The 11674-nt window shown below is 35.2% G+C and overlaps 1 protein-coding gene across 2 annotated transcripts in view; it reads right to left on the bottom strand.

The window, feature by feature from the left end:
• The window catches only part of Abca12 (ATP binding cassette subfamily A member 12), a 187154-nt gene that overhangs the window by 97755 nt on the left and 77725 nt on the right, over window positions 1-11674 (bottom strand). For both annotated transcript variants that reach the window (XM_004626594.1, XM_004626595.2), the window contains exons 6-8: window positions 9878-10063; window positions 7371-7549; window positions 3676-3788 (exon numbers count right to left, since the gene is read on the bottom strand). In XM_004626594.1, coding sequence (XP_004626651.1) covers window positions 3676-3788; window positions 7371-7549; window positions 9878-10063 — 478 coding nt within the window. The remainder of the gene's footprint in view (window positions 1-3675; window positions 3789-7370; window positions 7550-9877; window positions 10064-11674) is intronic.

Raw genomic sequence — 11674 nt, 5'->3', positions numbered from 1 at the left:
AAGTATAGAGAAGTATATAATTCTTTATGCCTATTTTTAAAATATATTCTAACTTTTAAATGTTTTTTTTATCATATTCTGTAGGGACTTAAAGTTCAACATATCAATACTTGATGAAAAATACCTGGTCCATATTATGCCTAAGATGTTAGATATGCAGACAGATAGTGAGGTCAAGCTCAACAGCCTAAGTTATTCGATAATAACAACAAGCTTGTCTTCCGGATGGTTAACAACCTAAGTTTGCACACCAAAATTAGAGAAAAAGGAGGGCTGCAAGGAAAGCCAACATTTTGGTCCTAGCCTTCTAAGGGAAATTAAGACTCAGGAAATATGAGAACTTGTACTGTAACATCATGTACCTCTGTAGTGTCCCAAATTTTCTGATGAAGGAGATTATGGAGCCAAAGAGGAAGTGATCGATAATGTAGAGTGTGCCTAAGGAGAGCCACATGGAGAGAAAACATTCTCTCAGGCTTTCACAGAGAGCACATTGGCCAAGCATTGGCAGTGACTCATCCACGTGGCTGCACTGACAAAGATTCTACAATCTGAGGTACAGGATCTGAGGATAAATCCTGAGGGGATTTCGCTGACCTTATACCCAAAAGCTACAACTCTTGTTGCATAGGTCCTGCTTTACCTTGGTCTTAACCATTCAGAAGAAAAGTATAAAAATGAAATATAAGAAATAAAGCCAAGATGTTATGTTGAGCTGTGGGAGACTCAGGTCAACAATTTCTGACATTGCCAGTTAAGCGTAAGACCCAATACTACTATGGGATACTGGACTCTTTTAGAATATTTTTCTGAGTTTACACACCTATAATATTCAAATAACGGAACTTAAAAATAGGGTATACAGATGAATGCCCATTTTGTATCTGTGTATTCAAAGTATTTGGGATAGACTTATAGTTACATTCTCTTAATGAATAGAATGATTTGTTCTAATGGTGTTTGTAAATAGGATATCAAGTCCGCATCTTGTACAGCAATTAACCACAAAGAAGAATGTATGCAGTGTGTTAATTATTGAAACTGTCCTACCAATTTGATTTGAAAGTGTCTCATTGCTATTTGTTTATCAATAAAACTATGGCAAAAAAATTAAAATAAAATAAAAAGTTGAAAAAAAAAGTAATCTCTGCTCCTGGAACATAATCTTTATAAATGGAAATCCTGGGGTTTACTAACTGAGTAAAAGGTCCTCACTGAGCAAAGTTGAGAATTAGATCATTAAGACAAGAAATTAGAAAACAACCTTCTTCCCAGGTTTTTATTAGTAACTCCACATTATCATGGTTGCTAGGAAGTCCCCCCAAAAAACTCTGAGGTGTGTTCAGATTTCAGATTGGATCAGAAACAGATATAGGGAGAAGGGCTGTGAAGGAACCATAGTGTGAAGACCACGGAGAGAAAAAAAAAATGTTTCATGTAGGAGTAAGTGTGGCCCAATGAACCAAACTCCATCAGTGTCCAAAACTGGGAGCAGTGCTCAGAAATTGAGTGCCCCAGTACATCTGCACCCCAGAGTAAGATGAGCACAATACCACTGATGAAAGAGTGCAAGGCTCTAGGTGTTAAGGACCAACAGATCCAAGCTCTACTCTCAGCCTGGATCCTCATCGGTTGTGTAAGGCAGACAAAGGGCTCAGCCTCATTTGCTTTAAGTAGTATAAAAACTGCACCCCATATGGTTGTTTTGATAATAAAAGGAATTCAGTATAATAAAGCATGTAGCAGTGTCACAATAAACACTAACAATTATTTTCATTATTTGAGAAAGTGAAGAAGAAGCTGAAGCTACCTAGCCCTGGCAGACAGTAGAACCTGCGCTACTCTGCTCTGCTATGAGACACCATCTCCACGCCAGCCTCACAGAGGCACAGAACCAGGGGAAAAACTATGACCGCCTCGGCAGAACTGGTGCACCCCAGGAAAACGAAGCAGGCATGGGCCTGGCAATGTAGCAAACAGCTGGACTGGGGCCCAGGCCAGAGACTGATGTCTTACAATCTAAGCGTCACTGGTTCAAGTTTGAGTTCACCAAATGATTTCTAGAAATATCTAGGGAAAAATTATCAAAGGTTACAAAATTTCTCCTCAAGTAAGTAGAGGTTGGAGGTTAACGACTTCTAGGAACAGACATCAAGGTATCTGTATTTTTTTCCCCAGACTGATAAAATCATAAGTGCATGAAATTTAGAAGATATGATACAAAGAAAATTTAGCCACATTATGATACAAGGAAAATCATGTCAAAATTTTCATACAAGAGTACATTTATTCCATAGTATTCCCTTTTTCATATTGACCACAGGATGATATGTTTTAATACTTGACAAAGTCATTAGCATATTCAGATGTCAGGTACAACCACTGTTAAATAGTAAAAATTGAGTTACATCATTCACCAAGAGAAGTGTTTCACTACATCATTAGTAAGAAGTGTTGATTACTTGTCTGACTTTTAAGGTACAGGTGAGATTTGTCCTTTAGAAAAAACATCTTAACTTTATAACTTTATATTAATTAGAAGGTGTGAGTCTCAAGATAAAAAGGGAAAGAACAGTAAGAAGAAATGTGAAATTCTCAAGTCCTTAAAATACAAATATAAAAGCTACAAAAGAAATAGTATTTGTTAGTGTGCTGTCTGGTCTTCTGGCGAGACTTTTTAAAGAGTAAGCTTTATTTTCTAATGTTCATCAAGACCATTAAATTTAACAACTACCAATCTTGCAAGCTCGTCATTAATTATGTAAATACAGACATAAAAATGTCTAGTCTAATAGAAACTGCTGTCCAATTGTAGTTTTGACCCTCCGGTGAGAATTCTTCAAAGCTTTCCCACACCTGAGTCTCATACAAAGAACTGGAATTTTGAGACAAAACAACGAACAATCAGCTTCTGTCCTACTGTTCTCAGGTGCTTACTTTATAAGTGAAAGGTGAAAGAAAGTCTACAGACTTCAAAGCTGATAAACTCAGTTAAGAAAGCATAATTCTAAATTCACTCAGGAAAGGTACATGTGAACCCAACATTTTACTTAGGAAGTAGGAAGTGATTTCTTGCAGCCCAAAATGTTGTCTGTCTGTGTCTTCTGCATGTTTCCTTGCAGATAACGCTGTTCTACAGAGGCCAGGGTGATATTTCCTGACCTGTAAGCAACTGCTGTGCCTTACTTGACAGGGGTGACTAGAACATGAGGAATCCACCATGACCTTCCCATGAGATGGTCAGTTGAGAGTGTACTTTTTTTTTTTTTTTTAAATTTCTGAGGGTGTATTTTTAACTAAAAAAAGTTCTACTAATTTAAAAAATTCAAGTTTAGCAAAGAGGGTAAAAATATCATAGTTCAGTTTAGGATTTGGTTCCAAAAATCTACTCATGGACTCTTTTGCCCTGATACTTCTTTTCTACCCCAAGTTTAAACATAGTTTTCTAAGCTCCCAAGCATCGTTTTCATATAAGTAAGATAAAACCTTAGAAAATCATTTCTTCTATTTGTCCCTTTCTTCACACTTCCACTGGAGATCTGGATTTATTTGTAGCGTATGTCCCCGCTTAAGAAAAATATCATCTAAACGTGAACACTGCAGCTACACTCTGCTCTACATATCTGATGGGCTTTGTGACTTTGTATTTGATGCAGTAACATAGAAATAGAATACCTTGAGCTGGGGTGTCGAGAGTGTAGAGCAGATGTTTAAGAGACTTCTGGAGGGTTCTGAAACCTTCGTTAGCTTCAACACGGGGATAAACCTTCTGCAGGGCCAGCAGTGCCCTAATGAGAGAAAAAACAATTACAAGGCTTGTCGTCAGAAACAAAAGGGAATTCAAGGAGAAAATGACTATAGTACAGAAAATTATTCTGAAAAAGATGCTGCCTTTGTAATTTAATTATCTGTTTTCTGTTTACACACAGAATCCCAACAAAAATGTTCCTGAACCAGAACGGAGAGCTTTATGTTTCTAGGATTATAAAGCTTCAAAATGCAAAGACTTCGAAATAAAGGAGGAAAGTTCCCAGCCTCTTTTTTTCTACTAAGAATTATAAGCAAGCATTTAGGAAAAGCAAATTGTAATGAAAGGATATCCTTTTGAACTAAAGGAAAAATATCAGAAGGCATTTTCATTAAAAATCAAGCTCAGATAAAGAACCCTATTTTCAGGAATAATTATTGTTTAAACAGTTTATAAAAATTTCTCTTTCACTAAACAAGGATAGTGTTTGGGGGAACGTGGATCTTTCCCTAATTAATAAGAGTATTTTATCCTCCAATAGGGTGAAAGGTATTAACCCAAACATAGTTCAAAAATCACATCCGTACTAATTGGTACTCTCTTCATAGCTTTTCTGTGTTACCAATAAGATGGCCAGTTCACAGTGGGGACAACCAATGAGAAAATTCTCTTTTATGTGATTTCATTATATATTTCAAAAATCAATCCAGTACTTAAGAAATAGTTTGTTTAAAGGACTTTTTTGACTGAACTGAAAGTCAAACCCAAGATCTCATGCCTTACAGTCTAGTGCACTAGAACCACACTACATCCACAGACATTTTTAAGTTTTGAGATGGGTCACTAAATTGCTCAAGCTGACTAGAACTTTTGATCTCCAGCCTCACTCTACCCAGTAATTGGAATTACAGGAGTGTGCCACCACACCCAGTTAAGAAATACCTTTTTATCCTCCTATCATTATCATATTTTTAAAGAAATGTGATACCTACCCAAAAAATGCCTGGAATTTCATTGATAGTGTAATTTATACTAATAATAAAGGCTGAGTCAGTGCTTTGAGTGGTAAAGAACAAAAAGCTTTGTTAACAACTTGCCATTATGTAGTTAAATGTAGTACAAATTAGCTAATACTTTCTCTGTCAATTATCTTGGTAAATTGAATGCTCACTCTAACAGTATGTCAAGTGTGTGGGTATACATTTCATAGTAGTCTATAATATTTTGTACTTTTAAAAATTTAATTAAAACCATTTTAACTTTAGCCCCCTGGATATAAATGAAAGCTGTTTAGAGCTAAACTTGAAGTATGGCCTAAATTTCTCTTTCTTTCTTTCTTTCTTTCTTTCTTTCTTTCTTTCTTTCTTTTTTATTTATTTACTTTTTGTACCTGGAATCAAACTCAGGATCTTGTGCTTGCCAGCCAGCACTGTGCCACTGAGCTATGTCTCCAGACTCTCTATAGAGGTTTCTAGTACACAGATATACATATACATACATATGCTTATGTAAATATCCATAAATTATGTATGTATGTATGTATGTATGTATGTATGTATGTATATATACATACTTAAAACTTGGTTCTCTAACAATTCCATGAAGTCAGTTTTATTTGTCCTGATTCAGATGGGAAAATGAAAATTGAAAAACTTAAATAACTTGCAAAGGTTAACCAGCTAGTGATAAATAGAGCTGGGGTCTAATTTGAAACTATGTGTTCTACTCACTCTGTGTGTCTGCCCTCAACTTTGTCTGGCCTCCATCACAAGGGAAAGAATATGGATGCACAGAACCCCAAGCATTGGCAGCTCATTCCACCAGCTATGCTCCTAAGGTTCAGCCTGACCATCTTTTCCATCTCTGCTCTTTACATATGACTGTTGGCACAAGGCATTTTTAAGCTGACTTCAAGGCTTCGAGTTGCTTCTGGCTCCTGGCTCCTGCAGGCACCCATTGAACAGGGCTCATGTCATGCATCTTGGTCAACCTCTTGGCCAGGCACCTGGTCTAACTTACTTGGTCCCTTGTACCACAGTAACAATTTCAAATACTTAACTCCTAACAATCTCATTTAAACTGGAAGCACTATTGTTATTAATGTTGTTAATAAGGCATCAGTACTTTGAGCATTTCTTTTACTAATAAATAGTAGTAACCCCTGGCCCCCATCTTCTCTGAAGTCCTTTGATCCATTGACTATCGTATAGTCATTTACTTCACAGATTTCTTTTTCTATTCTTCATCAGACGAAAGTAGAAATTATGCAAAGTGAGTCACTTTTATGCATAAAAATAACTTTTTTAAAACAGAATTGTGTGGTTTGTATCTCAGCATAACCTTTTTCCTCATACACAGTGAAAAGCAGGTATGTTTTTTCATATACCATTCTTGATTTTTGAGATTATTCATTTTCATTAATTTCTGTCATAGCTTTACATTATATAAGCTTATTTTAGTGACTAGTTTATACATATATAGTTTATAATTTTAAAAAAATAAAAGCATCTGAAGGAAATGAAGGATTCTATATGCTCTTCTGTTCCTTTTATTTATTTGACAAAGAATAAAATAAGCCAATGAGACTATAATTTGACAATCAAGTATGTTTCTGTGAGGAAAGTATGGCTTTTAATGACACTCTTGGGCTGGCGAAATAGCTCAGCAGATTAAAGCACCTGCAAGCTGGCACAGGGGCCAGGCGTTCAATCCCTGGGCCTGCTGTGCCAGCCCCACCCCAGGGCATGCTGAGCTGGAGATTGAGACTGGGCGTGGTGGCGCAAACCCATGATCCCAGCCCTTGGGAGGCTGTAAACAGGAGAATCATTACAAATCCGATCTAGTAGTGAGATCCTGAACACCCTGTAGACCCTTCCCTAAAATACAGAAAAAAAAATTAATGACACTATCAGCTTAATAAGGATAAATAAGTAAGGATAAATATTTGACTTTCTAAGGATATTCCCACAAAATTCAAGAAATTTATTTGAATATTCCAGTCATTAAAGAAATTCAACATAGACAGTATGTAGTAGTTTTCTTCCAATGTACATTTGCAAACTAGCTAGAAAGTCCCAATCTAAGCACTATCCATTGAACTCTAAATTTTAGCCATGCCCAAACCAATTTTATGAGAAAAGCACACTTTAAAGTGATTACTTTAAAAAAAAATTAAACCTTTGAGAAAGTAAAAAATCACTGATAATCTGGATGTACCCAAAGGAGACCAAAGCCTTTGAGGTAACTTGCAAATATTTTCTACTTAGATAGTTTCAATGATTGAGATGCACAGAGCTCAGGTTGTCCTTGAATGAGCCTGAGCCACTGACCCTCATTCAGGACCTTATGCTTGCTTGCCAGGACAGCACTGTGGCACTGAGCTACATCCCCATTCTCAGACATTCTGCAAAAGCAAGCGACAACACAACTGTTAGGAAGAGAACTCTGCCTCATTTCTTCATGGACTCTTTAATGCACTTGGTGACCATGCTATATGATGCTTTGCTTAACTAATCCACCTGCTTGTTGCTCCAACATAACAGCAATCCTCATAGGAAATGTTGACAAATACAAGACTTCTTTGTGAACAATGATATTCCACTTAAGTCTCACATTGTTTTACCTGTTTGCCTTTTGAAGAACATCAAATAGACTGCCTACTGATGTGTTATTCTGAAATACATCTGGGAAGCTAGAGAGAAACTGCCACAGGGTTGTCTGCTCCTGCACTTGTGAGAAGAAGGACAGCACTTTGACTGCTTCCTGAAACACCAGCTTCTGGTTAATGGGATCACTCGATACCTTAAAAGATAAACACAGAGAATGCAACTTCATTATTTGTGATTTCATGCTTTATGGTCATCCAAAGCCCAAACATCAAGGTTTTTGTATGAGTATTTTTTTCAGAATTTCTCTCAGCTTGAACCTATCATTGATCTAGGAAAACTGCAATCATTTCTAATATCTACAAACATAATTGGATGCTTTCCCTGTAGATCCAGAAAGCGATATATTGAAAGTTTAATTAACAAAGCTGTATTTTTGTAAAATATTTTAAATTGTATGTTGGTGAGTCAAAGCTAAATTCTTAAAGCAAAATTAGCTTCTGAGTAATGATTTTGTTTTTCCTTGGCACCTGATTTACTGAAGTTTACTTTTACCAGAGTTTATATTTTTGGGTGGATAGCCCTTGAAATTAATAGGTAAACAATTTAGATATACAAATATAGTACAGACATATTCATAACATACAGTATATTATTGCATGTAGAGATACAGTCACCAAACTGTCGACTATTAGAATTAGAAATATATAATGTAGTGAAATATTTCCAAAGTTCTGTTTGTAATACCAGGCATTTTACTTATAATGAATGATTATTATTAAGAGACTCTATATTATAGTCACACAAGAAAAAAACATGATTTTCAGCTTTATTCTAGATCACGGTAGTACTTTCAGATTATATATATATATATATATATATATATATATATATATATATATTTGATACAGGGTCTCACTATGCAGCTTGGATTTATAGTGATCCTCCCAGAGCTGGGATTACAGGTATGCACCACCATGTCCAGTCTTGGTGACCAGCTCAGAGCAGGGCCAGCATGGGATGCAGTACTGGGGATCAAATCCAGGTCCTTGCGCTTGCCTAGGCAGGTACTTAGGCCACTGAGCTATCTCTGCAGCCCTCTTTATTATACTTGGACTCAAAACAATTTTTTAATAAGCTTCTTAATACTAGCATAATTGAGTCTTCAATCTATCTTAATTGAAGGTCTTTCACACTAACAAAATAATTTTGAATAACATATTTTGACCACACAGTCCACTCTTACAACCTGGCAAATTTGTTAAGAATGGACTTGAAGTGCCTTACAGTAGATTGGGTTGTTACATAGTGTCTCTACTCTAGTCCTTTGGTAAGAACTCGTATTACTCAAAGATAGTTTTTAATAATTGTAAAAATGTTAATGAAACTCAATAAAGTCTAAAATACTAGAAGTAGACATGCTTTATTTATTTTTGTGTATAAGTTCAATAGAATTCTTAATGTTTTGGTATTTCATTACATGTGGGTCTCACTGAGGGTAGATCACTGGTAGTTTATTCTTATCTATATCATAAATGAAATAAACTAGTCTCATATGCATAAACATCATATTGTCTCCCTAGTGTAAGAAGTTGAAAGAGTAAATAAGACCCAAGATGTATTATGGATACGGTGAAATGGGAAGAAAATGCTCAATATGAAAGAGAACCTGGAATGGGGGAAAGGAGAAAAGAAGGGAAAAAATAGATGAATACATATATAGAAATATATAACTATATGCACACAAGACAGTTACACTACTAATTGCTATTAGCTCATTGCAATGAAAGGTATATGCCTATATTAATTCAGTAATTTTTTATTCTGATATCTTGCAATTTGATCAATTACTTTGAAGATAACAATAATCAATGTCCTAACCATTGTTACTCTTCTATAATCTTGTTTTGAAATTTTATACCATTTTTATTTTTATTTTCTTTAAGACAAAAAAATTTAAATAAACAAATAATATGCACAAGTGGTCATTAGCACCCCACAGTGTATGTCCTCTGTTTTCATGTACAATATTTTAGTGAGAGTAATATATACTTTCAGCAAAAATCAGCTTTTAAAAATTAGATTTGAGGTCAATGAGGAAAAGAATGAACATTATTCTAACTTCTGGTAGTTCTATTGCTCTGATTATTTAAATATTAAACTTGCATTGTCTCCTGATCTCACTCATAGATGTGAAAAATAATCATTTTTACTCATCATTGAATGAAGCCATAATTATTTCATCTACAAAGATATGTCAACAATAACCATAATGCAATACTTCTAATTCAGCATTGAAATAATTTCAATCCTGCACATTTAAATGGCACGTGAACATTACTTAACATTAACCATTGTGTACAGATGTCAGTGTGAAGAATATTTGCAACATTTCCCATTCCATGCAGGGTACAAACCCCCGGTCTGATTCACGTTGAGTCATTCTGTGGCTTCAGAAAAGGAAACAGTACACCTGCTCCAGTTGCTTATGAGATTTAAGGTATATTAAGAGATCTATACTCACCTGAGAGAACTGTTCTTTTAATTCCTGGAGAGAAGACTCTAAAAGAGTCATGTTGGAAAGGCAAAAGCTGTTAAAGATATTTTTTCCTAGAGTGATCCAAAAGAAGTTGGAATCTGCCCTGTATTTTGGATAGTTCTCACACAGTTCTTTTCGTACATCTTCTGAGGTTGAATTTTTTTTTATCAGCTAAAAAATGTAAGAAAGGTGGCATGGTGTTAATAAATGTAGATTTTAAAACATCATACTCTTAAGAAAACTAACTTTTCCTCACACTATCCACTTTAAAATCCTGCATTATTAGAGCAGAAACTCAGTTATGTTAACTCTTCATAATGTTTCCTAGAACACTGGTTAGAATCTTTAGTAGATTTTCGTTTGTGTGTGTGTGTGTGTGTGTGTGTGTGTGTGTGTGGAACTGGGGATTGAACTCAGGCCCTTGCGCTTGCCAGGCAAGCACTTATTCTACTGAGCTAACTCCCCAGCCCCTAGTAGATTTTCAAAAGAGGGAGTTTATAAGGTCTATTCTTGGGAATAACTGTGTTCATTTACAGAAATGAAAAACTAGATTACATTTCATTTAAACCTCATACATAGAAAGCAAAAAGGAATATATAAGTATATATGTGTGTATATAAAACTAAAAACAATAGTTGAAAATTATTTTCATAACAGAATCATTATAATCCCCTTATGTAGTCCATAGTGCATTTATGCACATATGCAATTAGTTTTTCAGCCTTAATATGAACACATTCATCACCATTTATTTGTTTAGGCATTCACAGAGTGGACCACATATATATTTAGTTGTAGCACTTTAGGAATTCCTTCTAAAGCTCATTGTTACAGCCCAGTGAGGTGAGGACCAACTTCATCATCTCTTTAAATCTGTATCTACACTCTGCCTTCCAGTGACTGAACTTCTAAATATAATGGAACAAGACAGGGCCCACTTATCTAAGATGTACTATAAGCGCTAGCCCTTCCAGTCATTCATCCGTGTCTTCGTCTAGCATTACACATAAACTCACTCCCAAGTGATTTCTCTCTTCATTCTTGCAAGAGTTGCAGAAAGCAGTAAAGAAAAAGAAAGAGGAATCTGAGGGATTGCTGACATAGGCAACAATATGTCATCCTAATTTTTACATCCCTTTCCTGTTCCAACTACTCTAAAAATATGTATCTATACATATAAAACTCATTTCTTTTTGCTTATCTCCCCTGGATATATGGCTTTGTGCTGCTTCACAAAATTCTGAAGCTTCTTTCCATACGAAAAAGAGAACTAGGGAGTTTTGATACAATAAAACTGTACTTTTGAGACCAGTGTTACATTCTACATACTAAAGAATTTATCTTACCTAATGCAAGAATTTTCTAGGAACCAATATGGATGAAATGAATGCAATAGAATAATTTTCCTTACTTTCCAGACTGACCTAATTTGGAGAAAACTTTAGACTAGAATTACTTGGGCTTATAAAAGAGATTCCTCAATCACAGGGAGTTTTAGAGACTTCAAATATTACATAAATTAAACTAAACATCTAAATTGTACCCAATGGAAAAATCTCTCTCAGCCAGCAATAGCAGATTTCTCTGCAAGAATATAGTATCTTTTCCTGCACTTACTTTCATGCCATGTATTTGTTTGTACACAGGACCTGGCTTATTGTGACGCTTTAATTGACAAAATATTAATTTAAGAGTCACTAAGATAGGTTAAGCAACAGTAGGTCTAGTTACCAGAATGTGAATAAAGGTTTCATATTTTGTCTTATGTTTTAGATAGAAAAA

The sequence above is a fragment of the Octodon degus genome, unplaced genomic scaffold (assembly GCF_000260255.1).
Source record: "Octodon degus isolate 3935 unplaced genomic scaffold, OctDeg1.0 scaffold00016, whole genome shotgun sequence".
NCBI lineage: Eukaryota > Metazoa > Chordata > Mammalia > Rodentia > Octodontidae > Octodon > Octodon degus.
Note: the sequence above shows the minus strand (reverse complement) of the source record. Positions and strands in the feature narration are given on the sequence as shown.